At 42.3% G+C, this 26501-nt stretch overlaps 2 protein-coding genes across 4 annotated transcripts in view; one reads left to right on the plus strand and one right to left on the minus strand.

Annotated features, from left to right (window-relative positions):
- Window positions 1–6532: 6532 nt before the first annotated feature.
- Window positions 6533–16011, minus strand: LOC111260252 (uncharacterized). 3 transcript variants are annotated; one of them, XM_022832851.2, is made up of 8 exons: window positions 15968–16011; window positions 13572–13862; window positions 13256–13407; window positions 12857–13056; window positions 12476–12580; window positions 11952–12287; window positions 11303–11653; window positions 6533–11033 (listed from the first exon to the last, which is right to left on the minus strand). In XM_022832851.2, exons 2-8 carry the CDS (start codon window positions 13781–13783, stop codon window positions 10827–10829), a joined length of 1563 nt encoding a protein of 520 aa, XP_022688586.1. In that variant the 5' UTR covers window positions 13784–13862; window positions 15968–16011; the 3' UTR covers window positions 6533–10826. The 3 variants fall into 3 exon arrangements, with proteins under 3 accessions (XP_022688586.1, XP_022688587.1, XP_022688588.1); XM_022832852.2 differs by having other exon boundaries at window positions 15880–15975; XM_022832853.2 differs by lacking the exon at window positions 15968–16011 and adding an exon at window positions 15419–15633.
- Window positions 16012–21357: 5346 nt separating this feature from the next.
- The window catches only part of LOC111260254 (uncharacterized), a 29244-nt gene continuing 24100 nt past the window's right edge, over window positions 21358–26501 (plus strand). Inside the window, exon 1 of the mRNA XM_022832854.2 lies at window positions 21358–22461. Coding sequence (XP_022688589.1) covers window positions 22453–22461 — 9 coding nt within the window. The 5' untranslated portion in view covers window positions 21358–22452. The remainder of the gene's footprint in view (window positions 22462–26501) is intronic.

Consider the following 26501-nt stretch of genomic DNA (forward strand, 5'->3'; position numbering starts at 1 on the left):
GCGTCTAGGGAACCTCCATACATAATAGTCTTGCTTTTATTCTGGATAGGAGAACACCAGATACTTGCTACGGGAGTAGACGCAGCAATCAGGTAATTGATGTTTATGACATATTGTTGGCTGCTATTAGAAAACGCATTGATCGCATTTGCACTAAGGGCAAATATATAAAGATAGTGGAAGGTACCTCCATGTACAGGCTTAGGTCACCTTCGACTCAAGAACTCAGCGTTGTGATGATTTTTCCTTCATCTTCATGGTTCATCTTCATGAGCTGTTTTAGACAGTACATCTTCTACTGTCGTCATTCGCTGGTTAGTACGGTAAAAAAAATAGCGGAGGAAATCTATAGCTCGGGATTATCATTAATTATGTTTGAGGATGCCTCTAAGTGCATTTCAATGGCTTATCCCGCTTATGATAATACATATGTTTGTTCACGGTAGCAAGCGACATCTTTATCAACGCCGAGAACTCGAAGTAAGGGTATACTTGAGCCAAATTACCATACGACACATTTTTATTGTCGATATAACTCACGAACTACTGCAACTTAAAATAAACTGAAGGTCTGCTTTAAAAATGAAGGTCACCTTTTTTCTGCTTCGGGTCTATAACAAGCACGACATCGACGGGCACAAATGATGATAGTTGTGCTCCTCCAACAAAGGGTTCAAGCTTTTCGGGTCCTTGTTGAAATTATTTCTAACACTGCTCGAAAACATACTCAACCGGCTAATCTTTCCGCAAAGAAAAGCAAAAAATTCGCATTGAAAATCTACGCTTCGTTCTCGTATTTCGTTATATTTTCGTGTAGTACTTCCTTCCGTATCTTAAGGGGTATAGACTACTACTAACGAACGTTTTGTTGCTCCGCTTAGTCTGTCTGTAATTTTGTATTAGCGTAAACCTAGAACCTCTAGCCGATGAAAGCAGGCAGCGAGGCGATAACGGTGTGCTTCGAAAAATATCGGCGAAACCAACATTGCATATTGTTATATACCTTTCGCCATTTCAATATCATCTGCTAGTAAATACTGATTCAAGTCTTCTCAGTTTTAATACGTCCATTACTCGTTTACTATCAGCAGCTAATGGCTGCGGTTGTCTACCTTATGTTGGGCAGGCGTAGCTACGGAACAGTGCCGCAAGTGGCCCAGTAACGGCCCAATGGATCGTAAGACGCTTTGCCAAGATTAGGGTACGAGAAACAGTAAGCATTTTTCTGGTCTTTTCATTAACTGCGCTCGTCATAGCAAACAAGTTTAAATGTTACAAAGCCCAAAATATATGGGATCAAAATATTATGGAAAAATAGAGGGAATCAATAGAGAAAAGAAGTGTACGGAATCGACAATTTCCAGATGCAAACGCGAGAGTGCTTTCATTATATGTTGCCAAACGTCCAGCTCGGCATTAACAGTCGACAAGAATCAATGACGTCCAATGACATTCGTAGGGTTTAACTAGAAAGGTCTAACGTGCACGATAGAAGGTATGGAATCCACTGAGAAACGTGCCTCGATGGCTAGCCGTTAGCGTGCCTACTAATGATAACGTCTGGCGAAAGAGGTCAACAATTTGCTAGGTGATACAAAGGCCCACCGCGTTATAGATTGAATATAAATAGGCCTAACAGCATTCTGAGTTATGATTCATGTGACGAATAAATGCTACCCAGTTCTGCCTTAAAATATATGTACACTTAGAGATAAGAATTGCTGGTAAAGGATAACGGGTGGAAGTTGTTGGTCGTCTCAATAATTCTCCATAACTCCTCGTCCTTTGCTACCGATTGATGTAAATATGACCAAAATGACCGCTTAATAGGGGAACACTTTACACAAGGTTCTACGATATAAAAAGGATATAGCAGCCATTAAATAGGCTATTTAAAAACAGCGATATTAATTCGCAGTTTTATATACCAATTTTTTTGACATATTTGATTTTTGGAACGCGGAAAAGGCGCACTCTTTCCTTGAAGTCTAGACCTGAGGCACGTAGAGGCTGCTGAGATATGTGAAAGTCTCATACTATCCTAGACAATTCAACCGATCGTCGTATATTGAAATACCCATGGTCCTACAACGTTCTATAGTAATAAACGTGCATACTTTTCTAGCTGTATCTCAGGAACTACCTAAAGTAATATAATAACCTATATTGTACCGTATTCAAACTAAAAGCTTTAGTAAGAAGCAGCGTTTATGTCTCTAGATGATGTCTTCTGGGCAGATGGTATCATTATAGCTCTGTAAACTATTCATACTGGAGTACAGATGTAGGGTTATCGGTAGCACAACTTCCTATCCAGTTAGATACGCACAAATAAAAGTTGACTCCTCAGCCATATTGTTAACGAATACTTACACTTCAAGTATAATCATAATAATAATAATAATAATAATAATAACATCCGAGTTAAGCTTTAGCCAACAAATTAAATAAATTTCATGTATTTTTACCCGTATGTACCGTCCAGCTAACTTCGTGCCCTTCTAAACAATTCATTGTGAAAACGTTGTAAAGACAAATAATTGGGCGTGCTCCATTTTCGAACTTATGCTTTGTTTACGTTTGTCGTCAAGCGACGCTGAAAACTATCGGTTAAAATGGAAGGCTGCTTAACAGATTCTGTTTCGCCATTGGCGAGTTTCAGTTCCCGTTCGTACTGGCAATCGACAACGACAAACGACAGTTGTCGATAGCTTTTGTTCGCTCATGTACTTTTCCTTTGTAGGCGTATAGTGGTAGTAGCAGCGACTCGTGGCAAGCAAGACCCTTGTGCACTCCTCCAGTGTGGTCAATAACAGCTATAGCCAACAACAGACGCCGCATATTGTGACGCTGCCGTTTCCAACTCCGGGTCGCTCAGTAACAACGCCGTCATTGCATCAACACGATGGTGGGCAAATTTTACGGGGGCAAGCACATGCTAGGGTATTTATCTGAGACAACAAAAGTTACAGCAGATTCTAGCGCTTAAATGACGAATGCTATAGTTGCTAAACAGAGCCTGACTGTTTCAAATGTTTCCTTCCTTCCGTTAACGATAGACCGTGCTAGACCATCGCTGGCGTCACGCTGACATGGCCGCTGACTGACTATGTGCGCAACGATAAGCATCTACGGCTTGTGTGTCGATCCGAAGTCCCATAATGCGTTTGGCTGACTGTCTGCGTACGTCTATGATCAGATGATTTGAATTTGTTCGAGTACGAGTTATTACGAAGGCAGATGACACAATCGTTACTGTTGATTAGTATTACAACATTTAACTGAAGTTCTCCGCGTATATTATCGTTGGAGGGTTATGCGGACGATGAACGCTATGTACTATTGTATTGGTCATTCGATAACTATATACTGACCAAAACATGGAAGCAGAGTGGGAAAATTAAGTGATTTTTCCTTAAATCCGATTGGAATGAAATCATACAGAAACTGAATTATAGCGACGAGACGGTGAGCTTATACCTAATCAATATGCCACCAGTCTATTTTATAAAGCCATTTGTAGATGGTTCTGACTGTAACTACACTATCGCATTATTCATTGGAGAGTTACCTTGCGAATCCTCTTGTCTTTTTGATAATTGTCCTCACAGTAAGTAAGGAGCTACAATATAAACGCATCCACGCGCCAGAGATTATTGTTAAGCGACCGCCACAGCCGTCTTTGTTGATGTCCCTTCTGCATAGGATTCGATGAGCCCGTCAGGCTGGCCTTGCGTAGTGACCGTCTCCTTTGACTCGTTTCGTTGGCGCTATGAATGGCTTGCCGAATCAGGCCGATGAGGACCGTCTCGCAAGCGGCAATCAATTCTCGGATCACTTTGCTTTAAATGCACGTCGATTTTTGCCCTTCGGCGTTATGTTATCGACCATAAACACATCGTAATAGTTGAGGAATTGCCATTGTTACGGCTGCCGCTTTTTATAACAGTTTGCCGCGGGAAGCTCAGATACGAATTTCTTTACGTCGCCTATTCGACGTTCGGGGGGTGACGTTTTTGGCGCGTGTTGCGAGTGACTGCTATTCTACTTGTAGTAAATTTTGACATAACCCAACGGGCATACAGAGTGAATGGTTTCCATTACTTTGTTTGTTTATGGATACACCTTGAGGCAGACGCTTCTCTAGCTCATAGTTGATTGACTAGTAAAATTGCTTCAAATGGCCTAAAAAAACAGGCCACTCGGTGTAATCAATGTCAAAACGAGCGCTAGACTTTCGTCCTGAGTCTGGCGTCGCTTGACTTAACGCGTCCACCGTTTCAATGCTCTCAAGGCAAAACTGAACTGTCCGCTATTGTATGCATTGACATCGAGTTTGACACGTCACGGGGGTATATAGCTTATAAGTGCACTCCACCTGCAAAGGACTGTTCCTCCGATGTGTTTGCCGTCAGCGGCACCTTCTCTGGGACGATCGCCATTTCGGACTCACTTTACGGCCGATCGCAGTAAAATCAGACTTAGTAGCACAGCATGGACGGTTAATAATTGTAAAAATAGTTCAAAGACTCTTCCGCTGGTTCTCCTTGATGGCAGCGTTGCGGTATTGGCTTGCTTATCTAGTGACTTTCAATGCTTTAACAGGAAGCCACTGAGTTCAATAGACTCAGTCACTCTGCCATTTTAACTCACATTCGCACATACACGACGTCCAACTTAGCTGCTTTGCAAGCAGTTCGCAACTTGTCTGTCGCCATTAGCAGCGGAGGAATAGCGACTGCGAGTCTGTCCTACTACTGAAAGGTGCGTTTCCGTTCCGATGGCTACTGCTCCCCTCGACTGAATTTGCTGCCGCTGCTGGTGTTGTAGTCGTCGTGATGCTGGTAAGTACTGGGGGACATTCTTGTCTGCTGTCCAACAACTGGGAGCTGTATACAGTCGACAGGGAGTCGAGCGGGACTTAAGAGAACGAGAGGGCGGCTCCGAGCTGAAACATCGTGCTACGGGTTAGAAACGAGAGATGGTGTACGCGCGTCATGGGCCAAGAAGACTGGCGGCCAGCGGTCGGCGTTCCGAAAGGAAGTTAGGGCAGTAGCAGAGGCACCCCCATCCGTAGTAGCTGCTTTTTGGCTGCAGGAGCACGCGTAGAGGAGGTATTGCTATAGGTCGGGCGTTGGGGTTCGGGGTAGGTGGTGTTGGGGTGTTGGTGAATGGTGAGTCAGTCACTGTCAGAGCGGAGAGCTTCAGCATAGACCCTAGTTCAGAGCTGGCAGAGGGAACTGGGAGAGTGCAGCTGATACTGGCGCTGCCGGTATCGCAGTCGGAGTCCGAACCAGCACTTCGAGTTTGAGTTCGCATCGATCAGCCAAAAAAAAATAAATGAGGGAAGGAAACAGGCGCAAGCGAGGTTGGTACTGGATGGAAAGACGACGCCCGACAACCGCGCAGTTCAAATTTGTGCAGCACCTTTCGAAATGGCTTTTTATGACGTGCCTATACCTGAAGACAAAGCAAGTAAATCATGCCAGTTAGCTATTTTAATTATTCGATTTCTTATTTTTTTATTGGAAAAGATACTTTCGATCAGAGTAGCCTAACCGTTTTCAATGGCCTTGCGTTGCAATTATAGGTCTGTTTTTGTTGCCTTCGATAGTGTGGCAGCTTCACCAAAATATGTGCTTGCTTCTACCGCGTCAGGAACCTATTGTACATAAAAAGAACGAGTTTTTCTTCATCTATATAGGGAACCATGACAAGACCAAATAATTTTTTACTAGTCTGCTTTCTAGTAATCCTCATGCTGTAATCGGGATTATCTTAAAGCTCTAGCTGCTGAACCGTTCGTAGTGCGAACGTTTTCCATCGTAATAAAAACTTTTCAAAAATCTTTAGGAGCTAATAAGTTACTCGGATGATATTTTCCTATTAATTCCCGGTGTATCTACTCTATCTATAGAACGTATTCATCATTGTATTATTGGACTAGTAGTATAGAAAGAAATTTTTGTACCGTGACCTTATAGGCGGTTTGTACTTGAGTATGGCGCCTTCGACCAAGGCTCTAACTTGTTGGCCTAAATCTTTGAAGTCAACCGGTCGATAGCTCATCGTAACAGGCAGTTGTGTATCTGCTTATACAGTTTCTTTTTTTTTATTAGATTATATAAATTGGTTTTATCTAGTAATTTTTTTAAGAACATTCTCCACCTCATAAAACATGCATGCATCGTACTACCGTGCGCAGAGTAATTTATTAATAACTGGCTGAAACTTCGTATTTATCTAATACTAGTTAACAAACGTAGTATGAACAACCCATATATATCCTTTTTTTTTTTTTGCATGTATGAATCTGTTAGAAACATGTTTCCTCGTAAGCTTTTTGTCCGTCTTCCCTAATTACGTAACTGAATAGGCCGAGAAAATACCGCAATGAAAAAAAAAAAGCCAGAGATTGCTAGTGAATGTTCCGTTACGATGGGCGCCTACTATCCGCGATAGATGCGATCAAATAGGTACATAATAAACCAAGGACGACATGTACAATAGACTAACAATGAAAAGGCGATCATTTTAAGATAAAAACAAACCTTTATTATTATCGTTAGTATTGTTATTGTTGCATCTATATTTAATTTAGTATTTATACTGTCGTGTTCTTCTTCATTCGTGTCTCATAATCTTTCAAATTAGTGTATTTTCTTTTATGAGAGCCGGACTTCCTATCGCTTCCATTGAATAGTTTTGTTGGACTTTGACGTTTTCGAGTCCTTGTTACTTCACTGAAATTGACGATTTGTAGCAGGGTGCCTATGCCCCGTATATACGCCCTATGAAAAATATCCCTGCCGAAAATAATAATGGCTCGTTGGGAGCGATTTGCTACATCGAAACTCTGCCATTGTCCTTTATCAGGTAGTTACTGCCTTTTATTGAATGCCAGCCTATAAGATACAAATCGCTTAGTTGAGCGAACTAGCTGATTTTTTAGGTGTATATGAGATGCGAATAGTACAACGGCTAAGTGTTCGCTGTGAGCATACATGTTGGAGACTGTCAATAATCAGGCCAAGTGGGCCTTCTGTTCCATAAGCGATGTTTAATTAAGGATTATGAAAACAAAATTAACAAAATCTTCATTGAAATACCGTTAGTTAATCGAATACGACTCCAATACTAGAAAACAAACGTATATAGTGTAAGTATTTATCAAGAACGATGCTCCGCTCAAATAGAGGGCTACCGGTTCGTGGAAGTGTCCGGCAGCACGTCGGACCGGAGCAAAGGATAAATACATAGAATGAAGAACAGAGTAACGCCACCAAAAGAAGTAGGCCCCAGATCAGTTGTGCTGGGTTGATGGGGGATAAGTGAGCTTTTTTGGCATGAATCTCTATTCGGCCGCTCGCTGCTGACGCTCACGCGGTACTTTCCTGTAGTTTGTAATCGATGCAAATGTGTTCCCGCCGGATTAGTTAGGGGAATGACTAGACAATGAATGCTCTTCGAATAGGCATATAAAGCTTTGTCCTTCGTAGCGATAACAGCACGATTGAAACAAGCCACGTAAACAATTTCCGTCAGGACACGTATAGGCCTATACCGTTGTTTTCAACAGTGGGAGGATATTAGATTAATGGGAGCGAGTTACAGCCACGGCTAGGTAAATGCTCGCCACATTGGTACGTCACATAAGTGTATGGGTGCTCATCCCTTGACTAATAATTAACTTAAACATTTTTTATGTGCTCTTTATGTACCTTTGTACACTCAGCAGAACATGAAATTTTGCCGGCATTGTGCCGAAACACTTGTACTCTATAGCGAGTCCAGTTCATCCCTCACTGTTCCTTCTAATAATAATAAAGATCGTTACTACAACGTTCGTTTTTTTCACGAATTGTCTATCATATATTTCGGAAGATCATAACAACCGTTTCCGCAATCTTTATTACCGTTCCAATACAAAACACTTCAGCATTCCTTTATCATCTGTCCAATTTTTTTTCCAACATTTTATGACATTTTCACGTTGAGTTTAAGTAGCTTCTGTTTCTTCAGTCGGTGGTCGGTTATTAACAACGTTAACCGTTACCGCTCAACAGACCGCATCGTTTTCAGCTGTCATCACATGCCCATTATTGGCTTTCATTAGAACCTTTTTCCTGTTGTTCTTTTCATCTGCCCCTTCTTCCCTTTGCACCCCCCGCACGCAGTTTCTTTCTTTCTATTCGTGTTACCTCGATAACCTCCAACTGTGACGTAGCACAGTCAGTATATGTAGATGATTTCTTTAATCTTATCGTTAAAGAAACTAGTATAATCAATAGCTTGTCGTTAGTATTCACTGCAATTATTAGTTAGTTTGTTTACTACTGTGTTGTTTTCAGAATGACAGACCCTTAAGTTGTCATCGTCTATCTAGATCTTTGTGTACGTATACCAACGTATTTTCCGCTCGCTTTCCAGGTCGTCGTCGACGTGTTCCATGTTATAACGGTGTGTCGCTATTGCTGCTGCTGTGCCTGATCTTGCTATCAGAGCAGTCCTCCATACGATCCGATGCGGCCCACCTGTATCCATCCGTTTCCGTTTATCTTATAGGGGGTTTGTAGTGATAGCTGGTATCTTGTTGTCTTTAGGAAAATGTGTTCCTGTAGCTTCTTTTTCTGAACAGCTTTCTTGCCATCGACGTTTTGTCGTCGGTGATCATTTACTAGTAATAACACTTCATATTAGCGTCGTTATGTTGAATTGTGTGAGATTTAATCTTTCTGTTTGTTCTCAGCGTTTCAACTGTTTCAATCTGCGCGGTTGCGTTCGCTTTGACGTGAACGTATCGGGGGCCCGCGTTAACGAAAACGTGTTCGCACGGTGTTTTTTGACATTTTTTTCAATGTAGGAGATAAAGTAGATATATTGAATGTATATATAGTTATTATTGAGAATATAACATTACTATTAATATTGTTATGTTTATTACTTTAATATATTCTGGTTGGTATTACTGTTATTAGTAATTATTATTGTTGTTACATGATAATGTTATATGTCCCACGTGACAACGCGCGTTTCAGTGTGTTTGACATCACGTTTCAATGATGTGCAGTGTATTTCATAACACTCCCGTTCGTTCGCAGTGACTGGGTTTCTCAAGTGTACGTCTGCGTTTCCTCATTTCTTTCCAAACCATTCTAACGATCACAACTTCGCACAGGATTGTATCTACCCCTATTTTGCTTGTCCCCTTCGACATGTAACTTAGATTGTTCATCTCCCACCATGTAAGTAAGTGTTTACGGCCCATGCAGGTGATCTTTCAGGTTGGTATTGAATTATAATGGATAACAATAATACACAAACGTGATTACTGTTAAGTTTTCAATATTTTGTTGTTATACGTGGACAACAGTAACGATGATTCACTGATACAATTAACATAGATGGTCACACCATAGCAATTATACTTCAAGAGGACACCGCGAAAACACGTTGCCTCCTTCGTACTGTATACGTCCTATTTAGAATCCAACTTCAGTCTTTGTTGGCCTGCCCCTCTTCGTTTCAATTTCGGCCGAATAAATTGGTCGATCGATGCCACTCTTTCGATATTGCACCGCCATCATCATCATCATGAACATCATCACGTCAAAGTTAGTGACTTCTTTTTCCCACTGCGAAACAGGTCCTCGTGGCCGTATAACTAAAATCTATCTGTTTCAGTATATCAGATTTCCTTCATGGTTTTCTGGCGCCCCACCTTCTTCCAGACAGGGCATTTTCTATGATCACTGTTAATCATTGTCCTGTTATAACAATCATAGCCTTCGTATTCTATCCGAATCCATCTTGCACCCTCAAAGTTACTCCGATTGCACGTTGCCATTGTAACTACTAGCCGTAAATCACTCAGTTATTATCGTTCTATATGTACTCACTTCTTGTCATTCATGTTTTCCCAGGTCTCTTCATTGATATAGCGTATGCCATTAAACAATCTGTTTCACGATCGCTGTGCTGTTGGCGTCCTGCCTTACCTAGTTCTATTCGTTAATGATGTCACTTCTAAGTACCTCTACATGTGTATATCATAATTCGTCTGCTGTTATTATAATAATGATGTTATTGTTATTTTAGTATCGTATAAGGTCATGTTCCTACTTATGTCTTTTCCTCTGTTGCGTCCTCTTCCTTTTTTATTCTCTATTATCTGTCTGTTGTATATCTTGTGTGTATCACTATAAGAGCAGGCATGGATATTCCTCGCCGAAAGACATTCTGGTTCAGGAGATGACGATATAGCTTTTGCGTGAGCTGCGCAAATCATTTGAGGGAAAAAGACATGTTGCCAGCATTTATTTCATTTGACTTTCTCCCTGAAGAGAAATCATATATTGACCGTATCAGTATCATATTGCCCCAGGCAACAGATCTGTGGTACTTCTGTAATTGCAGCTGTTGTACTGACCTTCTGCTGCTTTGTTGACAGCACACGCGGCGGCGCGCGACCTTAGTCCGCCTGATATTCACCCTAAAAACTGATCTCTCTCCATCACCTTATGGCATGCAAATCTAATCAACCAAGCGGAGAGATTTGCAGCGAGACGTTCATCGACCTGACAACCTAATAACCCAATGTTATTCGCAATTGTAGACCGTCATCCTTTATCAGGAGCTGTACAACCGCCGACAAACTTTACCAGACCCCCCCCCCCCCCTCCCCGGCTGCCGGTAGCCTAGCGCGCGAAGCACTAGAATCGCAAGAGGGACGAGACGTAAAATTTTTTCAGAGGTACGTTAAACTGGTCTATACACTGTGTACCGGTAGAGCCTGGCGGCTGCCGAGATTTCGAAACAACGATGTTTTAGTTCCGAGCAAGGAACGACGCTACGCACGGCCGATCGCAGACGGGCGTTACGCTCCGCTTGAAGTAGACGCGCCGTTTATGCAACGGCTCAAGTAGAAGTGCTACCATGTGCTTGTTGCAGCTGCCGAGCTGCGAGCAAACTATACGCATGTCTGATAAAAACTGTCGGTCGCATTGTTCAGAGCTAATACCATGCTGAGTGCCCTGTTATAGAGGAGGGATTGAAAAGTAAAACATTATTAAAATACGAAGAGGGCAAATCGTTATACTACGACGAAACGCTACGTTGAAGAATGAAGAGAACTTGAAAATATCATTTTGTATATATTAAAAGCGGTCGGCGAGGAAAATCCAATAAAGACCTTATATTAACGTTTCTCTTTTTAAAAGATGCCAATTAAAATCGATGTATTTTTTAACTAGACGTGTCGCACCAAATGGCCATAACACTTTGAAAACTTGTGGCTACTTACACAAGCATAGCAGACCTCATGCCAATTGCACGAGAGTAGGAACTGCTCATGGACGGATGCCGGTGGAAACATTCCTTGCAAAGCTGAGCAGCCACTGGAAAGAAGCGACAGTTCGGGGCAATCGTCAGTCAGTTGGGCGCCGACGCCGCCCAAAGCCTCCGGCGCTGATGCAGCGCGTTCCCGAAGGGCAGTCATCAGTTGAGCCTCGTTCAGAGTACGCAGTCGCTCCGAATCAGCGTAGAGCTTTTGTAGAGCCTTATTCAGGTTTTCGATATCGTGGGCGACATCAAGACGCTCCGATACTTGCAACTTGAACTGTTGCTTACCACGCCCCGGCTGCGCATTGCCATTCTAAAAAAATAATTCAGCAGATTCAGCAAGCACGGCCAACTGTTTGAAAAATCAATTTGGGTCTCTGTTGTTTATTCTAATCTTTGATTCCTTTAGTATCTCTGGATTAAAATGACACCCATTTGAATATAATCTGCACCGGATAATGTGCCACATAGAATTAAGAAGTTAGGCTAAGCGCACGACAAATGTCAAAAGTTAGGGGTGCTGATCGCAATGGCCGTTTGAAAAATTGTTTACATTCCCTATTAGTAGCAAGTTGATCTAAGTATTCTCTAAATTTAAGAATTACTTCCACCTGCATAAGCTGAAGCGCCTCCTGTAACAGGCTTTGCTCCATCGAACGCAAACGCTCGAACGCCGCACCGTCGTCACGTTCTCCAGGGGCTTCCATCGGAGCTCCTTCAAGGCCCGCTTGATCAGGCACGCTTCGACGTTTACGCATCGTGGCGAAATTCATCGCCATATTACGGTAGTATTCGTCGGTGAGCCACTGCTTGAAATCGGCAGGAGACATCCTGCCGCTAGCCCCACTTCCGTTACTGAGGGATGCTTTCGAGACATTTGTCTCAGTGTTTACTGTTGAAGATGCTGCGTCAGGAACGGCGGTCCGCTTGTTCCTCTTGTCCATGTCCTTAAATTGCAAAATGAAAAAAAAACCGCGTCAATATTGCAATAAGCTAGCAAAATAAACTGGAGTCCGTAATCTCTTAGAACAGCAGGTATGTGTTACATGAATATTATTAGAATAATCAATCAGGTCCGCTGATCTGCTTATACAGCTTTAAGAGCGATTCATGTAGTGGTATAGAACTTGCGTACCGGCTGCTTAAGATCTTTGATAAGGATATCACTTCTTGAGGTCTGTGGCTTCTCCGTTGTTAATAGTTCCGTAGACCTCTTTTTTAGCAGCTCTTCCTGAGGAACCTGCGTAAAAGTTGAAGAGTTAATAATATCTTCTACGACATATGCATGTTGATTAGACGTGAATTGAATTTTTCTCAGGGCCCATGCTACAGAGTCTAACGAAGTCGTTAGTCGCATCAATGGTCAGGATCTTCTTGGACTGACTTGACCGAAAATTGTAGAGTTAGCTAGCTTAGTTAAGAATAAGAATAATAACGTGTTTAACAGAAAAGCCTCTTTGTGGGCTCACCTTCACGGAGATAAGATTAGCATCATCAACATCGAGATCCGACTCACCCTCATCGAGAACGGGAGCTGCTTGTGGCTTCGGTAAGAGTTCTGGCGATCGGGAATGCTGATTCGTTTGTCAAGGATGCTTTGCTGTCTTCCCGAAGGCGAGCCAGCTCCTGCCGACGGCGGTGGCGGGGACGGCAGGGTCCAGCGGCTAAGTGACTCATCCTGACGTCCGGTGGCACTTTCATACGACGGAAAATCATCTGCAATAGACGTAGAGGAGACGCACCGTCAATGGAATATAGTTTAGTTACTGTGTCTCTTGTCTGATTCAGGATAACTATTCAGTCTTAGCACAGAGTCCTGCTTCGATAGGCAAGTCGAGGACAGCATTGTGAATTAAACGTAGATTTTAATCTATTCTGGCCCACGAATGAGTTTAACGTAAAAGTATATCTTTACCCTGATCATAAGGTGGTCGAATATCATCCATTTGCGTAAGTCGAGCGTCCCGTTGGCGGAGGACGTCTGGCCAACTTGCAGATTCAGATGCTGCTGCGCCTCGAGCCCCTTGGGTGGCTGTTACCATGTTGGCCAGCAGTTCCTGCATGCGCCTGCGATCGAATTTCAGATGAAACAATCCGAGATACTGAGATCCCCCGAGAGACAATACGGTTCATACTGACCGTATGTGTAAATGAGTGATAGGGTTGATTGCAATACATTCGTGAAAGCTATGCGTTTAAAGCAATCAGTATTCGAACCTACGGTCGCTTACCTGTAGTATCGATCGTTAGCCATGCGGCCGTTCGGTTCATCGAACATGTTGAAATAGTTAGGGGCCACTGAGCGTCTCTTTTCTAGCTCGTGCAGGAGATCTCCGTTCATAGCGGAATATCGGTTACGTGTTGAACTTCTCTGCACTGCTTCAAGGTCCAACGCCAAAGTAACGGTGGCTAATGCCATTGTAAAAATGGCTAACCGCTTCATTCTGACAGCGGAATTGATCTCTTTTGACAAAACTTGTCGTTAATGTATTTGCCGACAAATGTAGATACGTCAGCGCGGTCTGAAATACCCAAAAAGCCAATGTAGTTAGGTTACATTTATGTGTAGCTACGTGCAATCTATTCACAGTATAGAAAGAAGATACTTGTTCTACCTTGTAGAAAGCGTAGAAATGTATGCTACCATAGTGGTAATCATCATCATCATTGTATATATTATTAATTATTTTTATCATTCAGGTTGTTATTAGGAAGCCCACTGATGCGCATGCTCACACAACAAGTGTCAACACAGTTGAACCGTTACATAATTTATTTAATAGGCATCGTCCGTCCATCTTTGAGACCTGACCAGGGTTACCATTCATACGAATTTTAAGGATTGAGATGTTCTACTTTATGGGAGCTAATCCCATGAGAGGCAAGCATCAAACGACGCAAAATATTGGAGGAATCAAAAAACCGATAGGAAAGAAAAGAGGGTACTACGTTCGTTAGCTGAGAAAACATTAAAAAAAGTCACAGTATAGCCTGTAGCGGGTACACGAGCGGACGATTTCGCCACGTCTTACTTGGCGAAAGCGATACTTCAACACAGGATAGACGTTATTAGTATGCCGTTTCCAGGCAGACCAATAGTTTATCTATCTTTAATCATTAAAATTCAAATATTTTACTCAAATACGAACCCTGTTAGATCCAGGAATGATACATGGACAACCGTGTCATTGAAGTGCGGAGGTGCATGTCGATTTAGGGATAGTTACCTATATGCATATATAGGTTGTATCTCTGAATGGCTCAACGGTAATATAGCGAGACAGCCAACAACCTTCGGACGAAGATTCAGATGCGATGCGAAATAATCATTGATAAAATCTGACGAAGGCTTGTTCAGCCTATTTTGTTGATGATCCAAGGCATAGAAGTCGACCAAAAATGAAAGAGTTTTTAAACCAAGACACGGAAATGCTTATCTTAGACATTAATTACTCTATTTTGGATAGGTAGTTACCCATATTACAGAGTCGTCGCAATGACAAACTGATTACAATTCGCTTATACTATTTAAAAAATTATGCAGCTCAACTCATGGTAACAATATGGTAAACCCAGATTCCTTACTGGCCCCACATCAGTATTAAACAGCCAATGCCGCTGATATATAGAAACTAGCGTTACAAATTAGCTGAACGCCAGTTGTTCTAACTAAACCGGGGCTGAAATTATCAAGGTTCTTACTTAGATGGGGAGCTCCACGTTGGCCTACGATATGAAAGCAATTTTTCCTATCAGCTAGCCATGGTTACATGTGCTTTCGAAGTAAGCAGTCGTAACTCTTCCGTTTTGGCTTATTTCTTGGTGTCCTTTTATCTATCGAGTACCTGTTTGCTCTCTGAGATATCCATGATTGCCTATTTCCCTGGGCTAAATTGTTAGCTAACAAAAATTCTTCTATAATGAGTGTTATATATTCAACGGGACTGGCGGCGTATGGCGTAAAATTGTAACGTAAGAATTATCACTAATTAAGCGATCCTTGCACAGATATATTGAGTGAATCGGGCAGCGTTCTCTGTTATAATATTGAGTGCTTATGCGATGACTGTGCACTGACCTAGAGCTCAAGCTGCAGAGCAGATAACGTTGCAATAGGCCTGCTTCGGTTATGAAGAACAATCTGTCGAGCATCTAAGGCCAAAAATACGGCACACAGACGCAGATTAGAAACTGGAGATATACGCATCACCCATGTGATCGAAAATGGCCGATCCACTTCGACACTATACTGCACCAATTTAATCTCCTAGTTGACGCTATTCTCTAGATATGGACAACAGTAAAACGCATTATGATATCTGCAAGTCAAGACAAATTTAAAATCCTTAGTCTGCGTCAAAATACCGCAACCGCAAACCCGTCAGGCGCTTAGCGCTTACGACGTTTGTCTAAAGCAAGCACTCTTCGAGAACGTTTGCCAAAATCCTGATTCGTATTCGCTCCATCAAAACGGACGATTTAAAATTTATACACGTCAGAGCTTCTGATATTTAAATCTACGATTCGCCAATGACTTACTTCTCGATGACTACAGCGATATGGATTGAGGTTGAACATCAAACACAAAGAGGGCTGCAAAAAAAGATGCGAAAGTGCACTGACTTACCTTTATCCAGGCGAGCACGGCTAACCGCCGGGGCCTTAAATCGATACGAATAGAGCACTGCGCACTTCAGCGTCTCTGCGCGTGCGCGAACCGTGGGGCACAGAGCAGCCTCGAGGGGGCGCCGTTAGGTTTATAGAAAGTCGTAGAGCAGCTAGCGGAGGCCACCCACTAGATGGAGCCACAGTCATGATTTTACCTCTTACAAGAGAAATTTTTCAATTGATGGTCCTTCAATGGCAAACATTTTTTTATCCATATAGTAAACTATATTAGAAATGCTAAGGTGATATTATTTTGGCAGTTCCATATTTAAATAGTGCGATTAAAAACGAAGTTCAAACAGTTTTGGGTATACTGAAATAGCTAGCTAGCTAGCTAGCTAGCCCAATAAAAGACGCCGATTTAATGAGTACTTTGGATTTGCCTTGGAGTTGGTGTGATGAAACATCGTTTTGAACAGTGCTATAGATTGAAGAACAATAAAAGCACTTAATTTTAGTGGAGAATGGAGAATTAGAAAGGATAAGTGAAGATAATATCTAGCGACGACAGCTAACGATATCAGATCCGTTTAGCTATGATCGAGATTACGGGAAAAAAAGTTTCCCGATTTCTGGCGGCATCTTATTAAGATCAATGGCTTTTTTTTACAGAAAAACGACTTCGAATTATCTGAACTGCAGCAGAAGCTTTTTTTTCTGAAAATGTCGCTATATGTTGTTTCTGAGCTGCGTTTAACCTATATCGCCGTAGGATATTTACTGCGGTCATATTCTTGTACGCGTCCGATAAAAAAAGGTCGTGACTTTTGCACTAACTACTCGCCACAAGCAAATGGTGCTCTAGAATACTTATATAGAATATTATATTGATATACATCTGGAGTTCAACGTTAGAGTTCGTTTACCCATTTATGATTTTTTTATAACAACAAATTGGTATGGCGTAACAGGGTTCGATACAATGTGACCTCGCAGCTAACAGACTATATAAAGAGGTAAAAAAAATTTGTGTAAAAATGTAAACATTTAAATGATATGATTTTTGTGTACTCGCTACCGCTGGAACTAAATCGCTAATTTAATAGTTGTATACCTGTCTTAAATATAGGGAATATATATGTTAGAGACAGGTACGCCTAAACAATGTGTAACACTCACTCTTTTAAGTTGCCTGTTAAATTTAGCGAGAAAGAAAGAGTAGTAACTACATATGTAGTATGAAGATAAATCTCTTCGCCTACCAGGCAACTACTCCTGTTTTTTTCTAGATACGAATAAATCCTTGGACACAAATGAAAAAAAATGTCCATATGTGTGTGTATCCATTTAGAACACGAAACGATAAATCATATCTTCTAGTAGACACTATCTTTAGAGAGAACGGAAACAATCGATCTAATCTTAGTTAATTGTTGTCACCTGTTAACGGACTATCGTACAATATCGGCGTAGCCGTATAGTAGATTTTATCTATAGATCGAAAAAACGTCCTGCCGTATTTTGAAGGCAAACACTGTTAGGGCAAACCTAACAATAGGGCAACTCACCATACTTTTGTTGTCGTCGCAGATGAAAAACTAAGCATAGCTTTAATTGTTTTTCTAGGAAACCATTATGATTCGATCGGAACCACGTTCTCACTCTCGTCTATATACGTCTACCTAGCACGATAGAAAGCCATCAATGAAACATTTTAAATATACTCAAAGTTCCGCTCGAAAATGTATCTGATTCTAATGTCTATTCTTTTTCCATTTTGTCGTTTTACGTTTGTCGCAGGTTTCAAGAATGCCATATAGGGTGAGCTAAAAAAGAAGTGTTATGTAGCAGGGAAAGGATAGGTCGCCTGTGCTCAATACGTTTTTTTCTCATTAGTTACGAATTTCTAACTGACGTTTCCTTCAAGTTTTCCTCTTAGCTAAATTATCCTGTACACATTGAAAAGATTAAGTTCTGCCCTCTTTGTTAATCTCAATTATCTTACATAAATAGCTTGAAAATATACTATCAGATGTTACCAACATAGCCCCATAACAGCGAGTATTCTTTCCGAGGCCCTGAAAAGAATGCCTCATTAGGTGCCGATAAATAACGGCTGCTGCACCCCACTGCACCTCTAGCCTGCCATCCGACGACAATGGCGTGTCTCCTTCAAAGGACGGCGCGAGCAGCGAGTCAGAAATACGTGCAGTATGTACTTTTTGCAATACACATGTTTTCACGTACTTCAAAAATCAGGTTACTAAAATGGCCTGTAGAGGATCACTTAAATACAGGCATGGCAGCAAGTCAAGTACGCCGCACGCATACTCCAATGCCCGCCAGGAGTAAAAACAGTCGTAACTGATCCGAAGCCTTTTCAAGCCTTACCTAGGTCGAGACCATCAGTTGCTCACTGCCGAGGGAACGAACTAGTGAAGATCCACACATTATGCAAACGTCACCGCGACTCACGAACGCAAACAAGGTCCGAAGATATCGCTATACTATCCCTGCAGGCCCCCTAGCTTAGGGACACGTTGTGGTCTAGGTTCGAACCCGAACATAAACACACTACGTTTCGTCCTGGGAGCCAGCAGTCTGTCCGCTGATGGAGTGCCTAACGGCGATACTGCACGTAAACTCGAAACAAAGAGACGCTCACTGGCAAATAAGTGCTTAATTTTATTGAGTCCTCTCTTTTTGAAAAGAAGTAATTCGCTATTTCCAAATCAGCGGAAATAGCTTCGTTTATTAACTGCCGTCACTCACTATATTCTCAGATGGGCCATGCAACACCGCTTGCGTTCCATCTTTTGCAACGATGTTTATTGCTTTTTAAGTATATATACAAGAGATAATACGATGACATATTGGAACCAGTATATCTTAAGGAAAACGCTAGGAAATTTTGGATGCTGAGAATAGGTAGGCCGAGTCAAGCATATTAAATAGCTTTTGTAGGGAAGTGGTTCGTCTCGGTAGCGAATGACAGAATTGTTTATCACGAAGCTGTTCCCTGACAAAAGTTTTTTTTGACAAAATATTTACCTAACGGCTATTATGGTCACATACCCCTCTAGCTTTCAGAGCAAAACAATTTACACTTGCTGTTATAGGTACGCTAGATGGACTTCATCTGATTTTACTGGTCCTTCAATCAGTGCAGGTCCCGCTTAAACTAAGCATGCTACAAGTAGATATTGAGTAATTATCGACGACGCGAGAAACTATGAACAGATCTTTCTATCTACTCGTTGATGTTCTAAGAATATGTACATCGACTTACTAAGACTATCCGATTTGGCAAGTCGTAGCAAATTGCAGCGGTATAATAGAATAGTATTGGCGTAGAAATACCATGAGGCAGTCGATGCTGGTAAAAACGTACGCTGACAGCGTTTCTTATATTGTTTTTTCGTCCGGGTTCCTTGCTTTGTCAAGTGACTCTTCTTCCCTTAATTCGGTATTGGTGGATAATGCTAGCGTAGTAAAGCTTACCTGCCCAGATGTCATGACTTGAAAAATCATCGACCGTTCCCCGAATGTTCCGGGGTTGGTTTCCAGTGAGAAGGAAAACGCACCACATATTTCGTCGATCCTTGGCGATCGAATGAATGAACGTCGAATTAATACAGCAGACCACCGAAGATTCCCGTACGATAGCCATTTGTGGCGCGGTGCTGCCTTGGATATGGCCGGAAATCGTCAACGATATGACAATATTGTGATAGAGGTCATCTGGGTGCGCTCTGAACGTGGCATCCACCAGTTGTATCGTGCCTGGATTGTACCGTTCTATCTAACTTCGTTGCTTTTTTACACAAGTTTATTAGGCAATGGAAATATATATATATATATATATATATATATATATATATATATATATTTGCATTATCTTTAAATAGGTCTGCTGTGGAACGACACACAGAATCAACTCTGACTTGTTTCATATACTAAATTTGAGCTGTGCAAAAGAAGAATACCCACTGAGCTCATTTAAAACGATTTAACTGCCTGGAAAACAAAAATCAATCCTCAAAGATTTTCCAGCCAAACCCGTTAGAATGTTGGGTGATCATTTCAGGGGCATTGTCGAGCCATATTGGAAAACAAGGTAAATGATACGCAATCGACAGTAGCACCTTTCAGTCCTAACTAATATACTGAATGGCCTAATGTGATTACGAGGCTGACAGCAGGCGCCGGTCGCTCGATTGTTAAAAAATCACCGTAATTTCAGCTATCTTTATCATAGATTGCTCATTGAACTCTTTCGTATTTACCAGCTCGTCTATGGTATTATACTTTTCAACTCTCGGATTATGCTATTGACTGACAATCATCCTACTGTTCTCTTTATAGCTTTATTGGTTACTCAGACGCATCTATTTATTCCAGCTATACTACCGAATGGAAATTTAATTTCACTGTTTGAAAAATGTTTTCCGACTGGTTCTTTTTCCGTTTCCGCTTATTGATCCTTTTCAATCTGACCTCTTCCGATGTAATCAGTCAACGTTTGTTTTTCGTCGTTGGAACAAGTCCGAATTTGGCGCTAGCCCCGCCAACAACGGAATTTCTCCAAGATTTTTAACCAGCAGTAATAAGTTGGCGTGTCGCCAGGGGCGTTGTAAAAATCTCGGTTCGTTTGCTCCTTTTTTGTTCCACGCGAGCCTTCAATCCTCTAAACGTCACCCGATTTCAACATGGATATGGAGATATATAAACGAAAAGACTAGCTGCCTCGTGTCGTCATTTCAAGCCATGCTACAAGTCGTCACGATACGTGGTACAATAAAGTGCCAGGGAAAGAAAGAGCTCTATCGGATTGATGCCCGTTCAAATACGCTTCGCGCAGTTTGTCTATCGGTCGGCGTTTGATATTAGGGTTCTTCGATCTCCTGCTTGTCTAGCTGGGTTCTTTGACTCGGTTAGTTATTTGGAAGCCGTTACCCAGCGTATTTGCGCCAGCTCAACACCGACTACTCGGTGGCTGCTGGTTTGTAGACTTGCCATGGTAGTATTGTTGGGCCCTTCCTGTTTTCCTATATTTGCTCCCAATAGCTGGACGACTCCGCGAACTGTCTTCGAAAATACAGCAGTGGCGACCACACTTTCGACTTCAGCACCAGCTTCATCTTCTTCTCCTATTACACTTCAATAGGAAAAAGCCCGTCGCCAAGTGACCTAGTGAAGTGCACCGACGATGACGGGGGGAGAAAAGAGAGCGACGTCAAACCAGCGTGTTGCGGTGGCTACAGTAACCCCAGCAGCCACAAGTCATAACAGCCAGCTTCAGAATCGAACTGACTGCAATACCGTCTGCTAAAACCACTATAGCACCGATGGGGTGAAAGGGAAAGGGGGAGAGGGCTCGTGCGGGTGTCTATTTATTTGCTTGTCTATATGTGTGTATGTACCTACGTCTGCATGTGCGAACGACACGACCGTCGTTCTGTTAACGTCTTCGGCGGCCCCGCAGGCCCCGAACATGTTAGAATGATGGCGATAACAACAACGACGACGACGATGATGATAGTAATGCGGACGGTAATCGCAACTCCGGCTGACGATGAGCGAAAACGTAACGTACAACGGAATCGAGCCTGACCGACGAGGCAGCTACGGCAACGGCGAGTGAACGGTTTGTTTGGTGAGTCATGGGCTTGCCGAACAGACGCCTGTTGGTGGACACCGAACGTAAGAAGCACTAGTGGCTCATAGGCCAGTGTTGTCTTGTTGAAACTCCAATCAGTCTGTGCAGCTTACTGCGAAGAAGAAGCACCTAAACCGGACGGAAAAGCCAGTCAGCAGCAATAACGCAGTTCAAATGATGACTGACTTCTTAGCTGACTTCGTTTACTGTAGAGGAACAGCTGCATCTGCGAGGAGGATCGACAGAGGCGGCCACAGCTGCGACAGGGTGTCGTAGGAGGGTAAGGGCACACGCGTTCCGACCACTGTTTCCAAGTCGGCTTCGAGCTGTGAACGATTCTGCGCTCTGCACAAGCAACTGTTTCGGTAGCAGTAATAGCCGAACGCACAACTGAGATACTGACGCTCGACGTAGCGACGGAACGAATAAATCGGTCTGCACTGCATTCAGGTTTAAAAGTGTTATACTGACTGTCGTGTGGCGTCGCATTTATTGGCGCAACGAAGTGCGGCCGCACTTCGCGCACTAACCCATGTGGAATATGTACTCGTGTGCAGATCGCAGATTATAATTGCTTGAGGGGTTTGTTATTATATTTCCGTTAAGGATTCACAGAGTGCGCGAGAGCAGGCATAGAGTACGCCTGAAAAAAAAGCCTGCTTGAAAAGGCAAACATCTTTTGGCGTTGTAAAGACGCCAAGAAAGCTGTGCCTTGATAACCTTTTGCGTTTTGCCGTGAATTCTGTGCTAGTAGTTCTCAATCGTGTGTTCCAGTGTTCCGCAGAGTTTGTACAGCTCTATATTTAGGATTTACCAAGGATACTCAGAATAACCGGCGTTAACAAATGGATACGGTAAGTTCATGATAAAGCCAATATGTTCCTCGTTGTGTTTCTCTTTGTCTAGTCTACGTTCATTGTTTGCAAACATGATACAGTCAGCTAGACTAATAATTTTAAGTGACCAGACCGACCAAGAAGCAAGCAGGAAGACATCCCACAAAACTCTATAGATGCAGTTATACTAGCGAAGGCGAGGAAGATGTCTGGAGCTCAGAGACGCTACGAAAATATTACGATTAGTTACAGTTCTCAAGAATCGCTGCCGCACTTCACAGCAGTATAATTTTTACCTGTACTACGATAACTTCATTCAACAGACAACTTCATTCTTACTAGCGGGGAAAGCTTTCTGCCGCATCTGCCAGCATAAAGCTCTAAATCGATTGATATCTTATCCATCCCTGATATAGATCACAGTTATATCTCGAAAGCCGAAAAACTTCGGCCCACTACCGCCAGCGGGAAGCATTGGTTTGTCGTGAATGCTTCTCCCACGTGTAGAACGTCCAGGTGCTATCTATTTCTCGACATAGTTTACAATAGCTGGCCTTTTTCGAAGCCATAGTTGATGGAGTTGGCATATGTTATTCAATAAATGGCGTCATACTGCCGTGCTAAATGGCCGTCGTCAGAGAAGCGCTTCCTTATCGTGCGTCAAAAAAGAGACCCTGGAAACTGGCCAATATCATTTATTGCCGGCGATTTACGTAACTATTTTCATGTGCTCCAGTTCTGCAATACTGATAATTTTAGCCGCAACAATATTCAAGGGGCAAACGAAATTTTCTCGTTGAATTGGACTGGCGGAGCCCATACGACCTGATAAATTAATCTGATTAGATAATGAGCTGATTTCGGCATTGGTAACCCTTCCTTTCCTCTGCCTTCTTCCATCAGGAACAGTAATACAAATTTTAGATGATATATACCGTCAGACATTCGCAATAGGGCTTGGGAGCAGTATCTGACAGATCTTCATATTTAGATCAAGGCAAATGTAGCTAGCCCCAAGGAGCTGGTGCATGACACTTCTACTGAGGTAAAAATAGTCCACTCATGGTAAAAAAGCTAACGTAATTTTTATGTACATATGCCCGCTAATAGGGCCAATAAGCACAAAATACAGCTTAAATGATAGCAAAAGGGCCTCCCTTTCGTACGATGGTCTTTCATAAATTTCTGGTCATAGGCAAACGAGAAATTTCATCCGCCCCAGCTCATATCCTCAAGCATAACATTACCTGTTTTTTAGCTTAGACTCGTTATTAAGGCCATAATAATAATAATAACTGAACCGTTTTTAAGTAACGATAATTTTATTATTTATTACCGTAAATTCATTCGAATTTATCTTGATAGCGTTATTAGCCTTTCCATTACGTTCGTGTGTGCTTAATGATTCGTGTCCGTCATAGCCTAGATAAGAGTAGGCCGCTCCGAGGAATGGTCACCACACCATATGGGGTAGCCCGTTCTCAGGGTATCTCGCGCGGCTTCCTGCGTAGCGTTAACTAGCAATTTCTAATTTTAACTGTTGGCCAGTGGGAGCCTTAGCAGTATCGTAAATCCCATCAGTAAACTGGAAGCGGGGAGCACAAAAGCTTAGTTTCGTCTTACCGGCCTGCACATGTATCGACACGGCAACGAGATATATTACCGCATTTAGTACCATCAGGGCATATCGACTATCTTCACTAGAAGTATCACAGCATCAAAAGAAAAAAAATTAAAAGCAAGAGGTGAAGGAAACCGAATTAGATTAAGGAGAAAGTGTCGCTATTGGCTTCGTCGGGTCTTGCCTTTAACTTTTAAAAGCTTTTCGTATCCAGCCTTTGTCCGTGTGTTCAGTCGGCCAGCTACAATTGTTAATCTTAATAACAAAGTGTTACACTTATAACGGCGTCAACGTCCCGATCGGGTTCACTTCTGGGCTCCTATCAGTGCCATACGGTACGAAAACTACACAAGGCACGACAGCACCATTGTTCCTAGTTTCCTGATCTGTCTTTATAATTACAGAGTGAAAATTGGCTGAGGAACTTGACGGAGCGTTTTTGTCGCGTTTGAACACGCGAGGCGCGATTCGTGCTATTCCAATGGGTTATCATCGACCGATTGCATAGTGCTCTCAATTACCTTAGTTCCGTCTTCCTATTATTATACTGCCCGACACTTATGTATACGTTTAATTTTCACGAAGCATGTGGCTGATCGGCCAGGCTCGTAGCCATAGACGCCGGTTAGCGATTTAGTATCTTCACTAGGGAGTATCTCTCGTCGAAGAGCTATCGCCGCATCGATCTTTACTACCACTAGTTTAATCATTAAAACTACGATACAACATAACACACGGCTCAACGCAAACGATTGAAGACTGGATCGTTTTCGAAATACGGTCGTGTCGCACTCATAAATCTCAAGAGAAGCTACTTCCTATATATTGAACTAAGTAAAAGTTTGCCTATAACTTCTCTTGAAGGTGCGACAACATTACGATTTTTCACACATACTTTACGTACGTGTCACATACTTTACCATATACAGACATACAAAATAATACCTTTAGATGTTTATAATCATCTGGAAAATATCTTACTCTAAAATTGATTATATTTTGGAAAAAGCGGTTTCGCCCATGGACTCGAACTATCCACTGCGGAGGCCAGTTAATAACTTTAGAAACTTAGTTTCTGGTGTTTTGTCCAACATTGTTTCGAAAATAGAAATTACTTTTAGCTTGCCGATGCGGAATAATCGCAACGGGGAAGCAGTGGCATAGGTGGCGGCTTACTCACAGCATATGGTAAGCCGCCATGGTTTACATATGGTGGTAACATGTAGCACATTCCCTACAGGGTCATAAGTGTCGAGTCTTAGTAGAGTAATATATCGTTGAATTTTCAGCGCGTAGCAGTGGGATAACACAACAAAGTAAGGAAACTCGGATAATTCGAAGAATACAATGGGCCAACAAGGATAACTGCAATGAAACACATTGCGACAGAATTTTAGAACAGTTGAAATAAACCTGGGGCTCGAGCCAAATGGGTCCAAAGTTGTTTTAGATCAGATTCGGCCAAGAAACAAGGCATCTCGTCTGTATGCGTGTGCGTCGGCCTGCCCACAATGCACGCCACAAGTATACCGGTAAAAGCGAGCCGCAGCACCTATTTCGCCAATATGTAAATAAAACGAAAAAAGAAAACAAAATAATATAATAATAAACACGACATAGATTTCTACAGTGCAGCACCACCGCACCTATTCCTACCCGTTATAGTTACAAACAATAGTTCTTCAAAGGGTAAACTTTTCGCATCATTAGAGAACATTTAAAGGCGTTAACTTATACTTAAACTAGCAGAAACAATAAAGCACGTTTCTGCTTTTACTAAAAGCAACGACGCCAATATCAAAGTTAGTTCCGAACTATACAAAATGAGAACTTGTATAACACATGTTCGTAACGAATCAAGTTACTACAAGCCGTACGCAAAGTCCTAGCAGTTGTCCGGTCGTCTTTAGCTGCAAAGCCATTTGACCGCGGCCCAGGTGAGGCCTATCGAAGAAGAAGAAATGAAGTGAGCCCTGTACCGACCGAAGGCTGGTATTGCGACAGTGTATACAAAACTGCTGGCGGGTATTTAACGGCTAGCTACTGCAAAGAGGCCAGGCAGCCGTTGTTTTCGTCAGGTCCTTCCGTCAAATTACTGGCGCAGTCGGTCATCGGCCTGATCACCGTCGAGGATTTAACAACAGTCTGGGACGATGACGTCGCCGCCATCAACACGTGTTGACGTAGCGACAACAGCCGTATAGAAGTCAATTGAGGCTTGCTGAGATGACTGACTCGGTCCTTTTTTTCGTTCACCCATGCCCCGTTGTTCGTACGTCAAAATTGAGTATTGGTCCCAGAAAGCCAATGCGGCGTGACACAGTAAACCAAGCAGGGTTATGTAGTCGAAAACGAAGACAAACACGTTTGGGAACATCTTATCGTCACTTGATATCCTTGTCAAATATTTCAATTTACCGGATATTGCCATAAAATA

This window comes from Varroa jacobsoni, unplaced genomic scaffold, assembly GCF_002532875.2.
Source record: "Varroa jacobsoni isolate VJ856 unplaced genomic scaffold, vjacob_1.0 scaffold_416, whole genome shotgun sequence".
In the NCBI taxonomy this organism is placed as follows: domain Eukaryota; kingdom Metazoa; phylum Arthropoda; class Arachnida; order Mesostigmata; family Varroidae; genus Varroa; species Varroa jacobsoni.